Source organism: Mugil cephalus, chromosome 12 (assembly GCF_022458985.1).
Source record: "Mugil cephalus isolate CIBA_MC_2020 chromosome 12, CIBA_Mcephalus_1.1, whole genome shotgun sequence".
NCBI lineage: Eukaryota > Metazoa > Chordata > Actinopteri > Mugiliformes > Mugilidae > Mugil > Mugil cephalus.
In genome coordinates, this window is record NC_061781.1 from 19,666,152 (window position 1) to 19,688,689 (window position 22,538).

Consider the following 22,538-nt stretch of genomic DNA (forward strand, 5'->3'; position numbering starts at 1 on the left):
TCGGCTTCCAGGTCTCTACCCACCTAGAGCAAAGCTAGCCATCCAAAAATATCTTTCTCAGCTGACTGACAATGAGCAGGCTGAGATCTTTGAGCGAGTTCAGGTAAGGTTTGACCCTTCTTGGCACACTTTTTTTTTTTTAGCATATGTTACACTTACTTTTTTTGGTGGTTTAATAGTAGACTGACTTGGAGTATTTGTGTATCCAAATCTCCAGAAACTGAAGCCCGGGTCAGACCAAGAAGAGAATGAGCTGGTGATACTCCAACTGAGGCAGCTTTGTGAAACCAGACAAAAGTCCCACCTTCACATCGGAGAGGCTCCTCAGGTCAGAGCTGCAGATGATGCGACGAATCCAAAAAACATTTGCTGCAGAAAATGTATTCATGCATCACAGTAGAAATTAACCTGTCACAGATCTGACTTTAACTTTGCTATAAACTAAAGGCACAAATCAAGTGACCTTAGCATCCTTGAAATGCTTTCTGTGAATATGTAGATTTTGCGTTTTTTCTTTTTTCATACACCGACTTCATACCCTAAGGTTTTCTTTTGGATTTCTTTGTTAATTCACCCGCATTTTAAAGAGACAAGGATGCAGAAAAGATGTAGAGAATCTATCATTAAACAGAGTTTACCCTAAAAACAATGCACTTTGAGTCCTTGGTATTTAGCAAAGTCCAGCTGTATTTTTGTATCGATGAAGCTTTTCTTCAAAGAGTCTAAGGTTGGGTGAAATATTTTAGAATGGTCATTTCTTGTGATGGCTGCTTATGACGCACAAAGCTTTTATGTCCATGTCTTCTTAATGCGTTATGTTTTCCACTCTTGTGAATGCAATATCTGAAGGAAGGCCGTGAGAAAATTCCTTAAAGAAAGTCACTTGGTAGTCACTATAGCTGAGGCCACTGACTTCACACAAACATGTTTTTGGCCATGATTTAAGAGTTCGTATGCTAATACCATATTTTATAATATGTATTTCAATAGCTAACAAGGTTAGACTAATAAAGTGATGATATATAGTCCACTATATAAGATATATAGCCAAACTGCCCAGGAACAGCATCATTGTTACTTCATAATGTTAAACTCCTAATCCTGTATGTTAAATATTATCACTACAGTGGCAGAACACCAGCAACAGTTCCACTTTTGTTTAACAGCAGCTGCTGGTTGTTCCTCCCAGCTTCGGCCTCATTTTCTGCTACTGTATGGCTGCGGTGATTTTTTTTTTTTTTATCACAGAGGCGACCATTCACACTTACATGCACGCCTGCAGCCAAGTTATAATCCCCGGTTAACCTGCATGTTTTTGGACTGTGGGAAGAAACCCAGAGCAGTCATGGAACATGCAAACTCCCCTCAGTAAAGGCCCTCTTTCAGGAGGACTTAAAACCCAGAACCCTTCGAGGCAGGATGCTCCTGGATCTGTGTTTGAACTGCTGCTACAAACCATTTATTAAATATAACCGTGATGATTTTAGTTTTATGTCCGTTGTTGTTGTCTGACAGAATGCTGCAAACAGCCCAGCAGGAGATGGCGCAGCCCCCAGCAGCCGCTTCAAGCTCGATATTCTCAAGAACAAAGCACGTACGTCCCTCACCAGCTCTCTGGAGAACATCTTTGCAAGGGTGGGTCTGAGCATGAAGTTGTTTTTTTCCACGTTTCCTTTTTCTGCTCCTGCCTTACCTTTATTTAATTTCCCATTGTTACGTTATCTCGTCCCATTTCTTTTCTTCCCCCTTGCATGCTTTGTACCTTTTGTTTTTCTGTCTGTCCAGCCTTTGTATCAGTGGCTGTTTCTGTGTCATCTGGGGGATTTGGATTGACCCATATCTGTCAGTGAGACAGCAGAATAATTCCTTAGTAGAAGGATCGAGGCTAACTCAGAGGCCTGTTGCCATCTGTTATTGTCTCAGGGACTGAGCAGTGATACTCTAAATGGTCAAGAAACAGTTAGCCCACTTAGGTTTTTAGGATTTCTACCCAAGAGCAGTAGGAATGCTTTTGTAAAAGTGCATTTAATCCCTTCATTTTATTTACTCATTTGTATTGTAATGACTTGTTTCACATTGTATAATTGCCTTTTTTTTCACCAGGGTGCCAGCCGAATGCGGGGCCGCTTGGGGAGCATGGGGAGCATTAGCAGTTTCGAAAGAGTAAGTGGCCTCGAGGAAGAACGTGATAATTCCCGGAGCTCCAGTCATGGGACTCTGGGAGTTCTCACTTTTTACCCAGCGGGCTTTTAAAAAGCATGCCATATTCCGACTGCATCCTCAAGAAAAGAGGGAGTGTGATAAACATGCTTTCACTTTCGTATGTGTCAGTAGCTGGACGGTGCCAACGGCGCTCCAGTCACACGGAGGCTTGATTCTGCGCTGCATTATCCCCCCGTAGTCTGGTGATGAAGCTGCGTCGGCCAAAAGGCAGAGCAGGGAATGTGTTTACAGAGCTGTCAGTGAAACCATTTGGGGTTGTTGGCTCCAGCGTGTTACTGCTGCGCAGAATGTGGAGTGTGTGCGTGATCACTCCCCAAGTTGAAGGATGATCTGCCAATTTAGCATTTTTCCTGCGCCTTAGGATTGTTGGGTAATAAAAAAATAAATAAAGGCGAAGAGATGCAGCCAAACCGCTGAGGTGATGTTTTTTATTTTACTCCCAAATTTTCCTCTTGTCAAAACATGGTGCCGTAGTGTGTCGCGTCCTGAAGAGTTCCGTCAGAGATTCAGATGAGCTGTGCTACTAGTGGCTGATGTAGCGTCAAGCAGAGATGTTGCGATGACCTCATTCTTTCTAATTTTACATCTACTGATATTTCTACCTTCACATTAATAGTCCAGCTAGGCAGCAACACCGACTTAAGCGGTGATTGGATAAGGTAATTTATTCGATTTTGCACAGTTGCCTCTGGAGCCACAGTCATTTTTAGTTTTACTTTAAAGATGTGCTACTCATAGAACGTTTTTGTAGCTGTCATATGACCTGCTCTGCCTGATGCATCAGTCCTTTCATGTCTAATTTACTGGAAAAGTGAACCGCCGCTATATATCGTACTTTGTCACACATGCCAGTGCTGGCTGCTGCTGCAGTCAAAGTCAATTGATCCCAGTGGAAACTCAACACTTTACGAGGTGCGTGTGCGTAGTTTCACTGGCAACACGTGCATCATTAAGATATTTCATGCCCGCACGAACGCAATTGTTTGCGTTGTGATGAAGCAGTCTTGTGGGGATTCTGTCAGGATGCAGTGTCCTGGCAAGCAGGAAATCCCAGCCAGGATGTCCAGTTTCGCGTCTGTCCTGTGCTTCATCTTCTCAGCCTCTGTCATGGCAGACGGCACGACACTCTGATCCGGGCAGCCTTATCTTATCGTTGTTTCCCGAAGTTCACGAATCACAATGAAGCCTTTCAGCGCTATCTAGCATGAAAGAGAAGGCGGGCCGTTCGCGAACGGCCAAAAAGAAGCGGCGCGAATCACCTCGTTTCCACTGTCATGTGAGGATTTTGAGGAGGGAGGTCACCAAAAAAGGCACGGCGGGAGAGGATTGGAGGGTTTCCACGTTGACTCGTGCCACTGAGGTCCTCCCCGCCAATAGTGTGTGATGCCGTGAGTCACAGGACATTGTCCATTAGAATACAATAGATGTGGGAGTTGTACCGCATCAGGCAACACTGAGTGCGAGAGTGTTGAATAGAAAGTTGAACCTGGAATGAGCCTTGCGGTGGGGTTTGATGGAATAGGTGAGTGCAAATGTGTAATTCGAGTACTTGAGTGTTTTATTTAGCTTTGGGCTGTGCTGTCGGAGTACTGTTTCTTTCCGTGCACGGTTCGACTTCAAAAGACACCTAGTCTGATTCGGATTTTGCGTAGCTTTGCAGAAAAATAATTTCTTTGTGGATCATGTGCCTGGGCTTGTCATTATTCACCGTTCTTTCATTATGCATCTCTGCATCAGAAAATCAAACCTCCTACACGTGCACTGACATCTGGCTCATGTCCTCCTCAGCAGGATGAGGAGTCTCCTGGTCACTCCCCTCCAGGTTCACCTCCTGCCTTCCCAGACGATGACCCGGAAGGGGGACTGCAGTTCCGTCGGCGTGCCCACACCTTCAGCCACCCCCCGGTGAAGAAGCGCATCTCCTTCGAAGGCCATCTGACCAGCCAGAGCAAGCACCACTTGCTTCACAGGCAGAGCTCAGTTAACACGGAACTGTTGCAAAGCAGGTAACCCAGTCTCTGCGTTTTCTGCTGTTCAACTCAGGAGCGGTCAGGGCCTCGCTTTCCTCGAGCTCCAGGAGCTGTAGCACACTTTTGCAACCGCACAAAATCTTCAGGAGTGAGCTTGGTGTTGTATTAGAGAAGATGGCTAATGCTAACTTGGCTTAGAAAATCACAACGTGTTGCTTTAACACTTTAACGCCAACTAAATGCTAAACATTTAGCTGACCTTTTGATGTATGCAAACACAATGTAATCTATTTGCGGAACTTTGATCAGCCCAAAAGCTCTGCGCCTCTCGCTCCACTGTCCTTGAACAATAGCATCACAAGTTTCCTGTCACTGTTTTTCATCCCTCATGAGTTCCTCAGTGCTTGTTTTTTTATTTTGTTTCAGAAGCTCTGTCTTTTTTGTGTAATGCTTTTTTTTTTTTTATCTGTGGGCATTTTATGTTCGGCCCGCCCAGTCCCGTGGCTGTTTCGAGAACGCGCAGTGTTTCGGAGAGCGAGTCCTCCTCCTTCAGCCTCCCCTCCTCCTTCACTGCCCCCACTTTCCTGAAAAGCTTTTACCAGGGCTCACTGGGCTCCCTCAGCTCCCTGGCGGACAGTGGGAGCCTCAAGAGGTGAGAGGGGGCGTCCAGACAACCCCCCGCGTTTAGGCTCAAAACGCGCCGGTCTGGGACTTGACAAAGGGGGATGAGCTGGGTGGGAGGGTCATACTGTTCCTTTGCTGGGATGGCAGTACGTGTTGGCTGCCCAAACCGTTTAACACCCAGCTTTATTGTCCTGTATCTCTCTACCTTCTCCTGTCTATCCAGAGTAACGGTGTATTAGTAAAACTTATTTTCCAGCTATTTTCTTTTTTCCGCCATCGTTTTTTTTGCAGCTGGACTTACCCTCTTCCTGTTTTGCTCAGAAGTGGAAGGGGACGCCGATGCATCCCTCTCTTGTTGTATTTGCATGTGCGCTTGATGCTTTTTTGCACGGCAACCTGTATTTAACGTGATTTATTCTCAACATTTCAGCCTTTCATTTCATGATCTCGACTAGTGCACTTCATAATGTCTTAGTTAAGTGAGATGTAGAAGTTCCACTTGTTTAGATTTACCAGTTAGGTAATGTAGCGTGCTTTATTTAACAGGCACTGTGTAATGTGCGTGTGAGTGTCTAGTTTTCTCTATCAGTCTTGACACAGACTAGGTGTTGGGATGGAAGAAAGTAAAGGTTAACATTTTCATTATGCATGAGGCTCAGCGGAGCAGACCTTTGTTACGTATCATTTCCACGGGAGCTTTTTTTTTTTTCTTTTTACAGACAGCCGTCCAGTTTCTAATATACAGCCAAATGACACGTTCTGCAGCACAGTGATGAATAAGATGTTCTTAACCTGCTTTGTTGACGCATCCGAAAGAAACGTGTTTCACGGACGGATTTGTTTGCCGTTTTGTTTTAGACCAAGTCACACCAGTGGCTTTTGTCAAGGGAGGAATTCTAACCCGTGAAAGAGGCAATGGTAAACGTGCAGAAAAACAAAATCACTGTGTCAGGGACATTTGTCTCAATCCAAGGTCGCTTCCTGTTTTTCTTTGCCCTCATGGTCACACGAGCTTTGTGTGCTGACCAGGTTACTTACAGCTTTAACTATGAAGTGACCACAGATAAGAATCTTTGAACGTGGTCTTCTTTTCCTCGAAAGTCCTCGAAAGCCAAATCAGTTGTACCCACTTGTCAGTATTTCAACCTAACTTATTTGTGCACAATTCACTAGATCCCAAACTGATGAAGTATCTGTGGGATTGTCCACAGAGGCCCCTCCTCTTAACCCACACGACCCAAAGGCCCCCGCTAACAACACGCTGTTGCCAGACACCACAGGACACCCTGAGGAGGCCCCTGTCTGTTTTGGTGGTCATAATGTTATGCCTGATCCCTGTATATTTGTGAACTACATCATGACGGCCTTATTTGCGAAGGAATTGTACAGCTACTCATATACTTTAAATACTTAATGATACCAGCGTCACCAGAAAATGTGCTCAACAAGTTAAGGAGCCCCTTGACTACATTAACACAGTCCGCGCAAACACACACAAAAAAAAACACTTTTCTTACGTGCTGTTACTTTTTAGGTGCACGCTGTAAAACTGCATCATTATGAGAAACAGGACCTCCAGTTTTTGGTTCAGCTGCATCCAACGTAGTTTTCACCCGCGTTTTCTGGGTTCTGGGGAATATTAAAGTCTGGATTTTATAACCCAGGTAAATGTGAAACAAAAGCAACACGAGGCAGTGAAGTTTTTTTTTTTTTCCCACTCCTTCCAATAACAATTATTTCTTCCTTGCTAACGAAACCAGCCTCTTTTTCAGAACGTGCATGCGCCTCAGCAATGGCTGACTGAACCGCTGCTTTATTAACACGGACTCCGGGAATCGGTCAGTGGCTGCCTTTCATCCGTCTGTGTTAACGTTCCTCTTGACGTTATCTCATCGGCCGAAACACTTTGCTGATGAGAAGCTTTAACGTGGTTCCTTCTGTTGTGTCCCCAGGGATGTGTGTGCCTGCATTTAGAACAGGGCGCTAAAGGAGTGTTGGTGTAAGCCGACTCCTGTCCCTTTTATCAGGTGTCTCTGACGCTGCCGTCTTCTCTTTTAAGCAATGGGGAAGGAAGGCGGAGGACGCTGTCAGGCTGCAGCAGCGACTCTCTGAGTGGAGGTGTCCCTCTGACCCCACGCAGGGTCTCCTGGAGACAGAAGATCTTCCTGAGGGTCGCGTCGCCCATGAACAAGCCAACTGCATCCATGCAGAACACAGGTCTGGTAACACAATACTTCTAGTTGTTCTGGCAAGGGACAACATGATGCACAATGAATGAGCTCTGAAGAATCAATAAGTACATGGGTGATGAGTATAAGGCAGTAGGTACCTTCTGCAAAATGACTATTCTGGAAGAGGCTACGGAAATTACATGCATATATCCATATGTTTTGAAAGTTCTTCTGCATTTTCACAGTTTTCTTTCCTGTTGAACAGTCTTACATCAGCGTGCTTAAAATGCTGCCAGTATTAATAACATTTTAGCCACCCAGTATTAGCTATAACTTTTATTTTTATTGGGCCTCCATCCCTGTGCCAGCCAAGGCCTGGGGTGTTACGTTTTTGGGCTGTCCGGCCTTTCATCTTTCTGTGCTGCTCTTTTAAGCGTAGCATGTTAGGGGCGACTTGAACGAACATCTTTGAATGGCCATAATTCAAGACTTTATTCATATTTAGAATAAATTTAGAATATATTTATATATGATTTCCCATCCAAAAGATTAAAGGACATCTTTTCTGCAAAAACAGTTAAAGTGTAGGAATAGTTAAACATGCATCCATATTTTTTCCCAGCTCCTGTTTAGCTGTAAAATTATTCACTTTTTGTCACTGGATAATTGCTAACTTTGCTTGTGTGTTATTTTCTTGGACCTGCTCTGTCAGATTTACAATCAGTTAATTCAAACTCTTTCACTCTAAACAGCCGCTGGCTGTCGCTGGACATTGTTTTGATTGGAGCAGTGAGCAAAACTGAACTACGCAGGGAAATAAATCCATAAAACCAAAACTAACCACAAAGAAAAAAAAAAATAAAGGCTCTGTTGAGTTGGAGAGTGTGGTGATAGTACTCTGCGGACTCATTGTGGCAGAGTGCCTTATTTTTTAATTTATTGTTCATACTTTCCTTTGTTTATGTTGCGTTTTAGAGCACGGCGATGCCAGGGAGCTGTTGCCTCTCTCCCCTCACGCCTCGGACTCAAGCCTGGACCCTTTGGGGCGTCTGCTGCACCCGTCACGTGACCCCACGTCCGAGGAGAAGCCTAAGAGGACGGGGACTGACTACAGGGCCCTCTGGAAGACGGCCATCCACCAGCAGATCCTGCTGCTGCGCATGGAAAAAGAAAACCAGAGACTTGAGGGTGAGTCACTACTGTGCACATTAATTACTCGGGTTATTTCTTGGTCACAAAAACAACACATAGGAACATTTGGTTGCAGTTACGTTCTTTATTCAGTGATGGTTTCAAAATTGTCACGAGGCCGTCGTTGAAATATGCTCATGCTGCGTTTATCCACTAAGGCAACATTTTATTACAGCAATAAACAAAAGCTTTGTCACTTTCCCACACCTTTCATCAAAGTTTCACACTCAGTCTTCGCCGCATGCTCTAACACTTACAACTTTGTGAGCGTGGACAGAGACAGAAGGCTCGGCGTTAGCGACTCCTTAAGCTGTCGTTTCGGTTTATTTTGAGAAGTCAGATGCGGCCGTATTGCTTTGGCGCAGCTAGAGTTTGGCCATTGCAACACTTGCAGACGCGCAAACACATGTACAAACAGTAGTTTTAAGTGCATTGAAGCTAGTCCTCCTACGCGGGAAACCAAAGGCAAAGGCGCGATAGGGGTGAGAAAAAATATCGATATGACAATATGTTGCAATACTTTTTCTTCTGATACATTATGGATTTTGAATGTCTTATTATCGATTTTAAAAGAAACAGAAAAATAGATTGTTAATTTATTGTTCATACTGTTGTATTTTAAGCTGCATTAAAAATTTCTCAGTGAACTATGTCGAATATTGCAATATATCACAGTGTCACGATATCGCAGTAATGTATCGTATCGTGACTCAAGTATCATGATATGCATCATACTTTGAAAATTATTATTTCATTTATTTAATACCTCAAAAAACACACTGAGGAAGAATGCTCATTTTCAGTGGAGCATTATATTATTATAAATGCAAATACTATTAAATATTAAATTAAAATGAATCATAAAATGATCATAATGTTTTTATTTGATTCTTGCTTAAACCACTTAAATTAAGTAAAAGAATATATATATATGTATTTTTTTATCCTTAATTTGCACCTGCTATGTGCATCCTTTATATTCTGAACACCAACACATCTTTTTTCTTTTGTTTGTTATTACAACGTCAATGCTGGTCTGAGGACCTAACTGTGAATAACTATTTTCAATAGAAGGTAAGCGATATTAAAAGAGAGAGACTTTGGGATAAAGGCAGATATTTTGCATGATTCTGGTGGCTGGTTGTTATACTCATTCATTTCAGCAGTTTTTTTTTTGCATGTTCAGGGACAATCATTGCTTTATGGTGTTTCTATTATCATTGGTACCTCTTGCCACTGTCTTGATGACTGCAGCAACAATAAGGTTGGATATTTGGTGTTTGTATTACGCTTTCCATGGTGAACAGGGAGCAAAGGGTTAAAGGTGCAAAGGTCCTCTATTTGTGTTTTTCCAGATGCAGAAATACAGGGGCTCTCCTGTTGTTCTTTTGTTGGCCTTTGGTCACGACTTTCTGGGGCATCAGGAGAATCGTAAATGATGAAAATTTGTTGCTTTTGTTGGTTTTCAATCTTGCGATGGCGTTGCAGCGAGCCGAGACGAGCTGCACATCCGCAAGGTGAAGCTCAACTACCAGGAAGTGAGCGAGTGCTCCAAAGATGCGCAGGCACTGTGGGAGAGAAAACTGACAGCCCCGGGAAGAACCACAGTTCCGCAAGACAGGGACGATATGTACCGCGCACTGTGCCAAGGTGAGAGGTGTAGAAAAAAAAAAAAAAAACACAACTTGCAGTACGTTTGTTGTGGTTTTGACGTTGCTCTTTTTGTGTGTAGGAGTTCCAAAGAGCAGGCGCGGTGAGGTCTGGTTGCTCCTTTCCCATCAGTACCGACTGTGCCACAGACTGCCACAGCGCCAGCACGCCCCGGACACCCCTTACCACGACCTGTTGAAGCAGCTCACCGCACAGCAGCACTCTATTCTGGTGGATTTAGGTTTGCACATGCAAAATTCTTGCTGAGTTCTTTCGCCTTGACACGGTGAAAGCCCAGAAATAAATATGAAATCTTTCTCCCTCTTTAGGCAGGACTTTTCCCACTCACCAGTACTTCTCAGCCCAGCTTGGCGCGGGCCAGCTTTCCCTCTACAACCTCCTGAAAGCCTACTCTCTGCTGGATACAGAGGTACATATTGTATTTGCCTATCCCTGTAGTGCAACACTCTAAATCCATGCTGTGGAGCTGTTCGGTATACCAGGTCATACCAAATACCGGCTTTTTTTTATGTTCATATACCGGCATACCGGTGTATTTGATTACACAGCGTATTGAACGCTGCGCCGTGAGACACTGTTTCAGACCAGACCGTTTTCAATGTAGCGCTTCTAAACACACATGCGCGCGGACTACAGTTATTACGGTAGCCAGTCACGCTGCTATTGACATTACAAACATAGCAGTTTAAATATGTTTAAATATGAATAAATATATCAACATAAATGAAACCGTAATTGTACCTGTTTCTTCATTTCATCTTGATGTCATTTAATTCTTTTTTTTTTCCCTTTTATCTCCGAGCTGTAAATGTCCCTGAATTTCCACATCAGCAGGCAGTGCTAACACGGGGCCATGCAAACCTGTTTTACTACCATTGGGATTATTTTACAATATTTACTCATCATCACAGTAAACTCGTCCATCCTTAGTCAATCTACTGCATTAATTCCTCTCGCAACAAGTGGAAAATGTTGTGAATACGTGATTATGCATGAAAAAAAAAAACCTGATACCGTTCATCTTTGGTCATACCACCCAGCCCTACCATGCTGTGACCATTTCATTTTCTTGTGCCACACAGGTTGGCTACTGCCAGGGTATCAGCTTCGTGGCTGGAGTGCTGTTGCTCCACATGTGCGAAGAACAGGCTTTTGACATGTTGAAGTTCCTCATGTACGACCTCGGCATCAGGCGGCAGTACAGGCCTGACATGGTCTCTCTTCAGGTCAGTACTTGAGTGCGCAGGTCGACTGTCGGACTACGAGGCATCTTAGCTGCTGTTTCTTTTTTTTGGTTGTTTGTTTTTTTGTTTTTTTTTTTATTCCTGCAAGATAATTACTGGGTCAGTATCAGACATGATTAGTTGTTGCACCAATATTGAATTTCAAGAAGGTCGAATTAGAGATTAATCAGAGCTTTTACCAGACGGTTAGATAAAGACATTCCACAGGCAGGAAATGATTAACCTTAAACTTTGATGAGTATTTTGTCAGCAGCTGTGCATGCATAACTTTTAAATCCTGCATGTGCAGTGTGTGCAATGCATTTTCATCCCCTTTTATATTCACTTTTTAAATAAATTTGCCTGCTACCCGAAGCCCTCATGTACGTTTTCTGTTAGTTATCAACTGCAGGCAGTAGTTAAATGTCTCCACCTCCTAGTGAAACCACACCTGCTTTGTTAGCTTCAGTTAATCATCAGCTGACCTCGCTGGAGTTTGAAGCATCAGCAGGCGTGGTAATGTTCAATCCATATCAGGTAACAATTTAGCCAAGCGGTTGCTTGCTTCACACGGTAGCTTTTGTTTCTGTTAAGACAAATACAAAAGAGGGAATCGGTGCCACTGTCTCCGTTCGGTGTTTCAGTGCGGAGAGGTGTAGGTAAAACTTAACTTCTTTGTAACTGTCAGGAAACTGTAAGAGTGATAACGGTCTAATTTTAGCCCGAGCTAACTTCTGCTTCTCTTTTCTGTCTGCTGCGACGCTCATATACTGCCAGAGCGTTAACACTGCTCATCATTGTGCGTGTCTGAGCAGGTCTGTAAAGTAACACTGCTAACGCTGAAGGAGCCCTTTCTGCTCGGATAAGGGTTAATTCGCCAGACTGTGATTCTTGGATGTCCCCGTGTTACAGTGTCCCCTGCAGATCCAGATATTCCAGTTAGTTTTGCCATGACATGTTTTGACCTGAGTGTGTGTGTGTGTGTGTGTGTGTGTTACCCCAGATTCAGATGTACCAGCTCTCCAGGTTGCTGCACGACTACCACCGTGAACTGTACAATCACTTCGAGGAGCACGAGATCTGCCCGAGCCTCTACGCGGCGCCGTGGTTCCTCACGCTCTTTGCCTCGCAATTTCCCCTCGGCTTCGTGTCCCGCATCTTTGGTATATTATCAGAATAATAAACCCTGTTATAGAGAAAGTATGATTTTCAGGTCGCCGTGTGGTAATTAAAGCTTGAAAAGGAAAAATGATTGATTTAGTTTTAATTTAATTTTGTTCTTTTCAGACTTTCTGTTTGTCCAGGGGACTGAGGTGATCTTTAAAGTTGCCCTCTGTCTGCTGAGCAGCCACGAGGGGGAGATAGTGGAGTGTGACAGCTTCGAGAGCATCGTGGACTATCTGAAAACTACACTCCCCACACTCACGCAGACACAAATGGAGCAGACCATTGCCAAGGTACAGGAAGGGAACTGGTGTAAAGGTCATATGATATAGGCCTATACATATATTTATATATATATAGGTCACAGGTTTCCACATTAAGCATAATGATACATGTAAATATTATAATTGCATGGGGGAAGCCACTTTCAGCGTCTTCACCTTTAATGTGATCGACAACTAAAATCTTTTTGATTATTGTGATGATGGAAAAAGTGTTTAGAGGTGTGACATTGTTTAAGGTTATTCTTATCTACCCAAATGATTAGACTAATAGACACTAGACAGTGTCTAAACTTTAGATTTCAGATACTATCTGTTTATCCTGGGGGCTCTGGTGTATGCATATACATCTTCTTAAATGAAACGTACAGTTTTGTCTTTCTTAACGCCATTGTTTAGCAACTGTGTCCCTGGTTTTTCGTGGTACATCTCCACTGTTGCCATTAGTTGGACTTCTGTCAGTGGCTTTTCGGCCACGCTGAACTGAAGGCGTGAGGAGCTGACCATATATATCACTCTGACTGACTCAAATCTGAACATTCCTAGATTCCTAGCATCTCAGCTAATGGTAGGTAGTACAGACTGCAGCCAACTGTTGCTATGGGGAGTTATTTCCTCCCATGTAGGTGCCAGCTGGCTGTAGTCTTTGTGCTGTGTTCAAGTGCAAATGTTTGGCCCATGCACATACGATGTGAGGTCTTCATTGCCTGTAGTTCTTTAATGTTTTCACGGTGTCGGCGTGTCGGTGTGTCCGGGCCTTATGTCTACATTTTAAAAATGTAAAATATTTGTTTTCATTTTGTGGTTCTAAGAACAGCTTTCTTCACTGTAGCGGTTATATGCACCGGTCAGCCACAACATTATGTAGAATATTGACCATCTTGTGACAGTACACTGTGCTGCTGGGAAACTTGTGGACCTGGCATTCATGTGGATGTTACTTAGACATGTAGCACCCATCTAAACCAGACCAGGCACCCCCGCCCCATAGCAATGACACCCAGCAGGACGCAGCCTGACACAGACACACACACAAAAACGGTTTAGGAACAACTCAAAAATCATGAAAAACAGCACGAGGTCTCCAAATTCACCAATGTCTGAGGGATGATTCACACACACCTGGGTCCTCAACCCACAGGACCCAAAGGCCCCCACTAACAACATCCTGTTATTAGACACCACAAGACACGCTCAGGTGGTCATAATGTTATGCCTGATCTGTGTTTACACACTATGTATATATTTACAGTAAAACTGTACAGCACATGCATCTGGACAGGTTTTCAGGAACAGTTCATTATTGGTTTTGAATAATGCTGTAATCAATTGACAGCGTGTGTCTCATCTGATTACCAGGTAATGGAGATGGACATCTCCAAGCAGCTGCACGCGTACGAAGTGGAGTACCACGTCCTGCAGGACGAGATGTTAGACGGCGGACCTCAGCCTGACGACTCTGAGCGACTTGACAAACTAGAAAAGACAAACGCACAGCTGAAGAAGCAAAACATGGACTTGCTGGAAAAACTTCAGGTGAGTATGAGACGGATCAAAGCTACATTTAGAGAGAAGGCTTTTACAACGCACCTGAAAATATAAATAAATATTATTTTACTCTTTTTCAGTGCAATATGATTGTGTCAAACCCAAGACAGACCTCCTATGTAATTGTTGTAGTGCCTTGTTCTACCCATAGATGGCACTAAAACACAAGTTAAAAGCACAATAATAAGGCCAAAGAACTCAACACCTATTATTTCAGTAATGTGTGAAGTCACTCTTGCTGCTCCTTATATAAATTAAAGGTAAAGAGTCTGAGCCGCAACAAAGGCTACTGGATTGAGCCTGGATGAATTACTGTAGTTTTCCTTCTATGATGTTGGAAAGCAGAATTTGACAAAAAAAAAATTAGACAAAGCCTCAAAGCCTGCACAATAGACTTTTAATACAAAATCTAATCATACTGATAGAATTTCACTTTCACTGCGGTCGCCTGCCACGGCCTTGGTACCGCACTAACACTTCTCACCGAGTTATCACAACGTGTAAACTTCTGTGTTTCTGTTCGCCCTTTGTCCAAAGGTCACTCTCTTTACGGCTCTCTGTATTTACTGTGGTACAATATGTGCGTCCTTCAGGCGGCCCGGCAGAAGATTCAGACGCTGGAGACGAACGTGGAGAGCTTCCTTTCACGGGAGAGCAAAATGAAGCACGTGATTCGCTCTCTGGAGCAGGAGAGGGCATCTTACCAGAGGACCATTGAACGCATGCGCTCGTGCCTTCCCCCTGACGCCCTGACAGATGTGGAGATGACCCAGATCAAAACAGGACCCAATGGGAAAGCCAAAACTGCAGCCAAGAAGCCCTGATGATAACCAGGGGGCGGGGGGGCGCTGGCTGCTCTGGGCAGACGCGCAGGCAGACGCTGAAGTGAGCAAATGGAGACTGCTCTGAGGAAGGCTGCCGATCTGCACTGCGTCGTCGTGGTGGCGGACGAGAGTGGCAGCGCTTTGTAAATGTGTGATGTGTGGACTTGCAGACGCTATGTGGAAACATCTACAGGATATTTGAGGTATAGAACGGTGGGAGGGCGGTTTCAGTCATTTTAGCAAACAGACTGTTCCCACAGTGCATCAGAGGTGTTTGTGTCATCTGCGCCACTGACAGTTTGAAGGTGAAATCCGGATACGCATCATCCCTCACTCTTCAAATCTCGTAGGCAATCACGGGGGGAGTTTTCTAGATGGACACGAGGAAGATATCTGCCTCTGGAGATATTTTTGTGCATTGCCTGGCTGTGTTTACTATCAGTACTAACAGTGAAGTAGTGAACAGAAGGTGCCTGTTGGCAAATAGTCCTTTAGACCTCAGGGTCAACTTGTAGCCATTACCAGTGTGTATAATCCTGGGTTGGATGTTGCATTGTTTTTGTTGTTTTTGAACTCTAATGGAAACTTGGCCTCAGGCTAATTACGTTGCTTTGTTATTTCCTTCTATTCACTTGAAAATTTTGTGAATGTAATTTCCCTCCAAAGATCAGCGCGACGATATTCTTTTTTTTTTCTTCTTCTTCTCCCCCCCACACCCCACCACAGAGCTGTTCAGCCACTCCTCAGCCATATTAGGCTTTCAAGTTCAGCGCACATACAATATCTCTCTGCTCATCTCTCAGCACCGCGCCACTGCCTTCACGTGAGAGATTTTTAGGTCTTGCACTTGCTGATTTTTTAAAGAGGAAGTGTTTTCTTTTAAAGCTCAGGCAGGATGTGAGGTTGTCTGCCTTTTCAGTTTCCTGTGTGACTGACCGCGGTGTCGCCTCGGCTCGGCAGCTTGCTCAGACACTGAGGCAGAGTTCACGCTCCCCAGGAGACGCTGAAGAGCAGACTAAGGTGTAGGAGTGATCCGAACGCACGTCTCCGTTGTAGCCGGTGTTGTTCGGCGTAACATGAACCTGCAGATGCGCCGCCGTTTGCAGTGACGCTCGAGCATTTTGACTGAGTAGAGCTACAACAAAGCAAATGCGAAGAACTTTAAAGACGCTTTCGGTGGTTATGAATTTCTCCTGACACACGTGAATGCGTGCAGCACAAGCACACACACTGTACAGCCGGCTGGCTGAGTGTAGCTTCAGACAGTTTATACTGTATAAGTTCAAAGAGTGTCCCTGGCTCCCTCTTCAGTTTTGCTTTATCCCACCTCCGCGTGTCTGACTCACCATTACTAGTTTTGATTGGAACAGGAGCAGCCCTGTGCTCCACTTTCAGAAAACAACCCTCAACTTTTAAACCTAAGCCAGTGAGAAGGTTCGAGTCCGGCTCGGGCCTCTCTGGGTGGAGTTTGCACGTTCCCCCCCGTGACTGCGTGGGTTTTCTTCGGGTGCTCCGGTGTCCTCCCACCTCCACAACAAGACATGCTTGTTAAGTTAATTGGTGATTCTAAATTGACCTTAGGTGTGAGCGTGAATGTTTTTTGTTTTTTTTTGTTTTTTTGTCTGTGTGTTAACCCTGCGATAGACTGGCGACCTGTCCGGGGTGTACCCCTGCCTCTCCCCTCTCGATGACAGCTGGGATAGGCTCCAGCAACCCCCGCGGCCCTACTGAGGATATGCGGTAGCAGAAGATTAGATGAGATGTCTGTCTTGGAGAAAAAAAAAAAAAGTTTGGCGTCTGTCAGTCTTCCTGTCCTTGGTGACGACGTGCGACACATTTGCGTCTGTTTCAAAGTTCTTCTCTAACTTCAGCCCGAGCGAATGCACTGTTCAGCAGACAGTGCGTTTATATTTAGCAATACTGTGTATTTGCATACACCCAGAGCACTTGTCTACTTTTTGCTAGGTTACACAGGGTACCAGGGGGAAAACTCTTCAGTTATCTTTCTGGTAATTGAAGTGACACGAACGTTTTGTAATTTTTTCTCTGAACAGATCAGCGAGTGAAACATATCAAACCAGTCATTTTAAAACCTCTTCAGGCATGTGTTGCGTACACGTCTACACACCTTTCCTCTCTCTTTTTTGCCTGTATTATGCTCAGAATGCAGCGTGTCTGTGCGTCTTAGAAATGCACCAGTGAACCAAAGATGTCCTTGTTTTCACAAAAGATTAATGAATGAATTCACTCAAAATGGAGTGCTGTGTGAAATGCCGTAACCTCGTCGTCCCCCCTGTGCATCTTTTTCAGCTTTCTTTAGGTCTCCGCTGTGACGAAAGCTTGAACGCGTACCAAATATTGGCAGTAAAAACTTTTAAACACTGTAAAATATCAACAGCTGCAGTTTTGTCGTTTTTACACGATGTTTATTTCTTGTGCCAAAAACTTTAAGATGGCCTTTATTCTCCATAAATCTGAGCTATAAGACCATTTCTTTCAGTAGCTATTTTAAAGCACTTTTGCGGTCAGTGAAGGGGATTTCGTTTTACTTCAGGTGCTCCGAGTCCTGACTTCTGGATAGTGCTTGTATCACTGTGCTTTAAGACTGTCAACATGAGGGCTGAACTGAAACTGTCACGGATTCTCCAATAAATCTCACCTTGCCTTGTTTTCTGTCTACTCATGTCCGAATGTCTTTCCTGCCCAGTAAGTCCTCGTAAAGAAATCGTGTTCCTCGAGCACTACAGGTGTAGGATGTAGCCTCGAGCTGGAACGGTCTCTGTGTGTACAGTGGATGTATTATTGTGTAAAAGGCCAAGGTAAGCTTAGACAGTTTTAGAGAGTCTATTTAAAGGCCTGTTAAGAGTTGTTCTTTTGTTAACGCCTTGGGCAAAGAGAACCGCTTCCCAGTGGGGAAGGGGGAAAGAATCTTCTGTGAAATTGTTAAAATAAACATCCAGCCTAGTGTGAGTTTCTGAATTATCCATGCCATAGTCGGTGAATGAAATAAAAAATAAAAAATCATCAAATGGTTGGCTGCTGATGAAAAAAAAGAAAAGATAAAAGTAGTAAGTGTTGAAGGAATCCAAGATATCACAGACTGAAACTGAGCCAAAACTGATATTGAACTGAAAATGGTGAAAGGGCTCACATTAATGAAATGTAGAAATACCGTATTTCCTCTAATAGTGGCGGCGGCCTTTATTTACTCAGCCGCCCAGAATACCCGGCCATTACTGGAGGCCGACTTTTATCATAGGGAGGTCTTTATTTCCAGCTCCCTTTGTTTGATATCAGTATGTAGCAATATATTTGCTCAACGTTTTCCCGCCATTTATTGTTTTGACAACGGTGAAAAGCTGGGTTCACATGCCGCTTCAAATTTAGCCACTGCCACCTGTGGCACCTATGTGTCACTACATCTATAATTGGCTGACTAGCGCACCCGGCCTGTATTTATTCCTGTAAAAACGTCCCCGGCCATTATAAGGCGCTCCGCTATTAATTGAACACCGGCCACTATTTGAGGAAATACAGTGGTTAAAAGTAATAAATGGCGTTAAGAATACTGGATGAATGACAGTCATACTAGATAAATAAATGTCTCTAATAGCCCAAATAGCAATTCATAAATATGTAAACAGAGCTATGGTTAAAAATATTGGACGGCCCAATAGAGAAAAAGGCAAACCTTTTATTGGATGGCTTGTACTACTTGTGTATTCATCAAGCTGCAAACTCAACAAAACCATCTAACCCCTAAAAACTATTCACTTTGATATCAATTCTGGTGTTGTATAATATCATGTCAAATAGTGTTGTCAGCAAAGAAACACTTGAGTCCATCTGACAGGCCTTTATGGGCTCATTGGCCGAAAAAAAAAGGCTGGCAAGCGCAGATGTAGATGCCTTTTTAGCCCTTTGTTTAATGTGTGGTTGTTGAATAAGAACAACAGGGAGAGCTCAGCGAGCACTCAGCCGGCCAAGGAGGGGCTTTGAAAGATAGCAGCCGTAAGACAAGCCATTGTTTTCCTAGGAGGGTCTTACCCAGAAAGGACTGTTGCTCTGATCAGTACTCTGCCAAGCCTGGAGCTTGTCACACATAAGACACACAAATGACCGCCAACCAGGAGCCTATCGCACACTAAACAAAAGGGGCCACATTCCTCGTGTATTCCCACACGAGGACACATCCTGCAGCAGGGGGAAGAGTGGGATGCTGGGAGTCCAGAGGGGATTGGCCCAGAACGACACTTCCTCTGCCGAAGGTCTTATCAGCTCTGTTTGTGTGTTTTTTTTTTTGTTTTTTTGCTCCCTCTCACTCTGTCTTCTCTATCTTCATCCTTCAATCCATCTCTACCTCCCACTCTGCTTCCCACTCATCCTCATCCCTCCCATTGGATTTCGTGAAGGCTTGATCTTGTAGCTTTGGTATGATGATTACCGTAGCGTGGAGCTCACAGGGAAAATGCGGCGCGCATAGCGGACGTCCAGACAGGTACTCGAGCGGATGGCAGACACCAAATGACAAGCATAAGTACTCAAACTGAAAGAACCGCGAGTGTTTGACACATGATTGTTATTCTTAGTCAGCCCTTTATGAGATATTTGTGTGTGTGTGTGTGTGTGTTGAAGGCAATCGACAGTCTCAGCAGAAAAGTGGGGGGAGAGAGCTGACAGTATGAGCTGGTTGCAATGAAGGAGTGAAGGGGTAGAAAAGAGAGAGTGGAGGAGGAGGAGGAGGACGTTTGAGGAAGGAGGTTAGAAAGGGTCCTCCTGCCTTATATGGGAATTTATAGTGCTCCTCCGCTTGTGGCGCAGTCTAAACGCTGGAGTCGTTTCTTGCAGAAAACACAGGACTATAGCTGTTAGTGCAAAGTAAAAAGTGATCATGGAAATCTGTGCAGGAGTTCAACTTTAACTTTTGCAGTGGGGATATTCATAATTCAAATCTGTTATGTAGTTCACAAAAAAAAAGAAAAGAAAAAAAGAAACCAACAAAAAAAACATTGCACCACTGCAGAAGTACATTTAGGTTATATTTGCTTAGAGAGCACCCGGCAGTTTGTGTACACATAAAAACAAACAAAGATTGGTAGATGTGCGGATTTGGAGGATTCAGTTTGGTGTGATGGGGACAGATTTTTTAGGGGAAGGGAGGGAAACAGCTGGAGGGGAGGGAGCGAGACTCAGGTGGGCTCAGTCTAGTCCAGAGAGAGGAGATGGATCCCCTGAGGACACGAACACACACACACACACAGTGTCTCATAGTTCAGCTGTGCCTTGATTTCTCCCCCCGTCTTTCCTTTCCCCCCTTATTTCCCCACTTTCTCAGAACACCGGCTGTTCCTGCTCTTTCAAAGCTCCTTCTTATCTAAAGCTATGAAATAAACTCTCTGCTGTAACAGGCCGAATTCCAAATCAGCCGTCCGCGCGGCGCAGTCACGCGCGCACGAGCGCAATCTAGACGCACGGAGCCCTGCCACGCTGACATGTTTTAGTTAGCACGGTGACAGATTTGCTTCCTGCCGAGTGCTTTTCTATCTCTCTGTACCTGTCATGGATGTAGCTGCCAGAGGGGGCGACGGTACGTGGCCGGAGCAGAGGAACGACAGAAGGAATACGGAATGGGGCAATAATGAAGCTGCAGAAGAAACACGCAACTCATGTAGACACACACACACACTCTTCCTATTCCCATGGCTCGTCCACTCCATTCCTTTGGTTCCTTCCACTGAGAGCAGGTACACAAATTCCACCTGGAGAGTCTTGTGATTAATAATGTCATATCTAAACCCTCTTCATCTTTTTTTTTTTCCTGACGTGAGCCACTCTTCCACTTCTCACCTTCTCCCCCAGCGGTCTGGCAGACACACTATCAAAAAAAAAAAAAAGTAATTCCCCGGTGGCAGCTGGAGCACATGCTGGGGAATAACGCCTGGCTTACCTGAACCGATGCTGTATTCATCTGTGAAGCCTCGGGAGGCCTGAAAAAAACACGCACGGTATCTTTAGAGGCAACGGAATCACAGATTTGTAGGTATTTACACACACATGCACTTAAAACCTCAACACACATGCTGCCAGTGGACCAAGCTTTTATTCCCTTTAGGCTCCTGCACCACTCAGACACGTCAGGCCAAGCTAGTAAGTAGTAAGCACATGCTGACAAGTTAAACAAAACTGAAGCTTCCACACCTTAAGTTAACATGTCTGAAGATCTTACTGAGGCTTTTTTTCCACCTGGAGATCCCCAGCAAATGTAACCGAAGTCCCAGGAGACTTCGCCCCCACGCCCCCCTGAGCCCACTTCTAATAACGTTACCCGGCGCCCATGCCCGGCCCACGTCACCTCGGCAATGACGAAGTCAAACACAGGCGAAAAGAGGAGGAGATGGCGAGAGACACAATGAGAGAGCCGGCAGAGCAGAAGGAGGGGGTGGTCAGACAGACAAGGAGTGAGTCAGACGCGGGAGATATCCTCCTACATGAAGGTCCGTCGAATAAAAGTGTTGATAATGTGCAAAGATCAAGTGGAGCAAAGACGGCCCTTGAGTCAACTTTATCTCTTGGTGTGTTTGGGGGTTAAGCCCTCGCGAGGCCCATAGTATCGGTGATAAGGGACCGGGTGTGACACGAGGTTGGAGATGTCTGACATCATGCTATGTGTGTATGTACATCCTTTTTTTTTTTCCGTGAGGCCACAAAGGGGACAAACACAAAGACTAGGTGGTGGTGGGCAGAGCCTGCACAGAGTGAGTCAGTGCGCCCTGGACAGATCCTGACGTCAGGCTTTGGAAACTCAATGAAAGCAAAGTGATTTGTGCAACCACGGGCTGCCAGAAACTGAAGCGTCCACCACCAGTGAACTGCAGCAGTCCCTCTCAGCATTTGTTCAAGAAACTCAACAAGTTTGGACGGAGAGACGATGAGATTTGCACATTTCTCTTGTGCCTTGTAGACTTTTTTTTTCTTTTCTTTTTTTTTTTCTTCTCGTCACCCAGCTGTTCCTGCGAGCACAGACCGAACACACTGGGTTTTATTATTCTGATCTGACATTGCTGAAGTTGGGAGGGTAGACAGCTGTACTTGTGTGGCCCTGGGCGCGCCCGTCATTAGTGCCAGCCTCGCTCCGCTCTCCCTCCATCCCTCCCCTAGCTCCACATCTCTCTCCCTCCCCTCCTACATTGTTTGCAAAACAACACCACGCCCTTTCGGAATATTTCCTGGCCTCATTTCTGCCAGTCTGCCCACCTGTCGATCCGTCTCAACAATGGGCTGCTCCCGCCGCCGCCGCTGCCACCGCACGCCTTCACCTCCCTTCACTTTCTGCCACCGAGATCTCAAAAAAACAACCTGCATTGTGCTCCAGAAAGGCTGAGCGCCGTGTGCGCGCCACTCAAGGTTTTCTTGAATAGATCATTTCCAAATTGATTCAAGCTGGGCTCATCATCTAATGGTCTGTGTGGGCTCCAGTGTGAAGGGGAGATAATCAACACCCTGTGTTTCTGAGCTGTTTCGTCAGTCGTTCGTGTTTCCGCGACTGCCTCTTTCTGCCCATGCACCTTCTCGTGGCTCGCCTTTCTTTTTCTCTCCCAGGATCTTATCATCTCACATTTCTATTCATTCTCTCCACCCCTACACCTTT

The 22,538-nt window shown here is 44.8% G+C and overlaps 1 protein-coding gene across 6 annotated transcripts in view; it reads left to right on the plus strand.

Moving 5' to 3' along the window:
- tbc1d4 (TBC1 domain family, member 4) overlaps positions 1-17,560 on the plus strand; it is a 29,394-nt gene extending 11,834 nt beyond the window's left edge. The window contains exons 8-24 of one of the 6 annotated variants that reach the window (XM_047600975.1): positions 12-103; positions 218-328; positions 1,516-1,635; positions 2,104-2,163; positions 4,012-4,229; positions 4,690-4,845; positions 6,877-7,034; positions 7,964-8,176; positions 9,251-9,253; positions 9,668-9,829; positions 9,912-10,070; positions 10,159-10,259; positions 10,933-11,076; positions 12,077-12,236; positions 12,361-12,530; positions 13,878-14,054; positions 14,660-17,560. In XM_047600975.1, coding sequence (XP_047456931.1) covers positions 12-103; positions 218-328; positions 1,516-1,635; positions 2,104-2,163; positions 4,012-4,229; positions 4,690-4,845; positions 6,877-7,034; positions 7,964-8,176; positions 9,251-9,253; positions 9,668-9,829; positions 9,912-10,070; positions 10,159-10,259; positions 10,933-11,076; positions 12,077-12,236; positions 12,361-12,530; positions 13,878-14,054; positions 14,660-14,890 — 2,435 coding nt within the window. In that variant the 3' untranslated portion in view covers positions 14,891-17,560. The remainder of the gene's footprint in view (positions 1-11; positions 104-217; positions 329-1,515; positions 1,636-2,103; positions 2,164-4,011; positions 4,230-4,689; positions 4,846-6,876; positions 7,035-7,963; positions 8,177-9,250; positions 9,254-9,667; positions 9,830-9,911; positions 10,071-10,158; positions 10,260-10,932; positions 11,077-12,076; positions 12,237-12,360; positions 12,531-13,877; positions 14,055-14,659) is intronic. The other 5 variants (XM_047600976.1, XM_047600979.1, XM_047600977.1 and 2 more) reach the window with 5 other exon arrangements.
- The last annotated feature ends 4,978 nt before the right edge of the window (positions 17,561-22,538 follow it).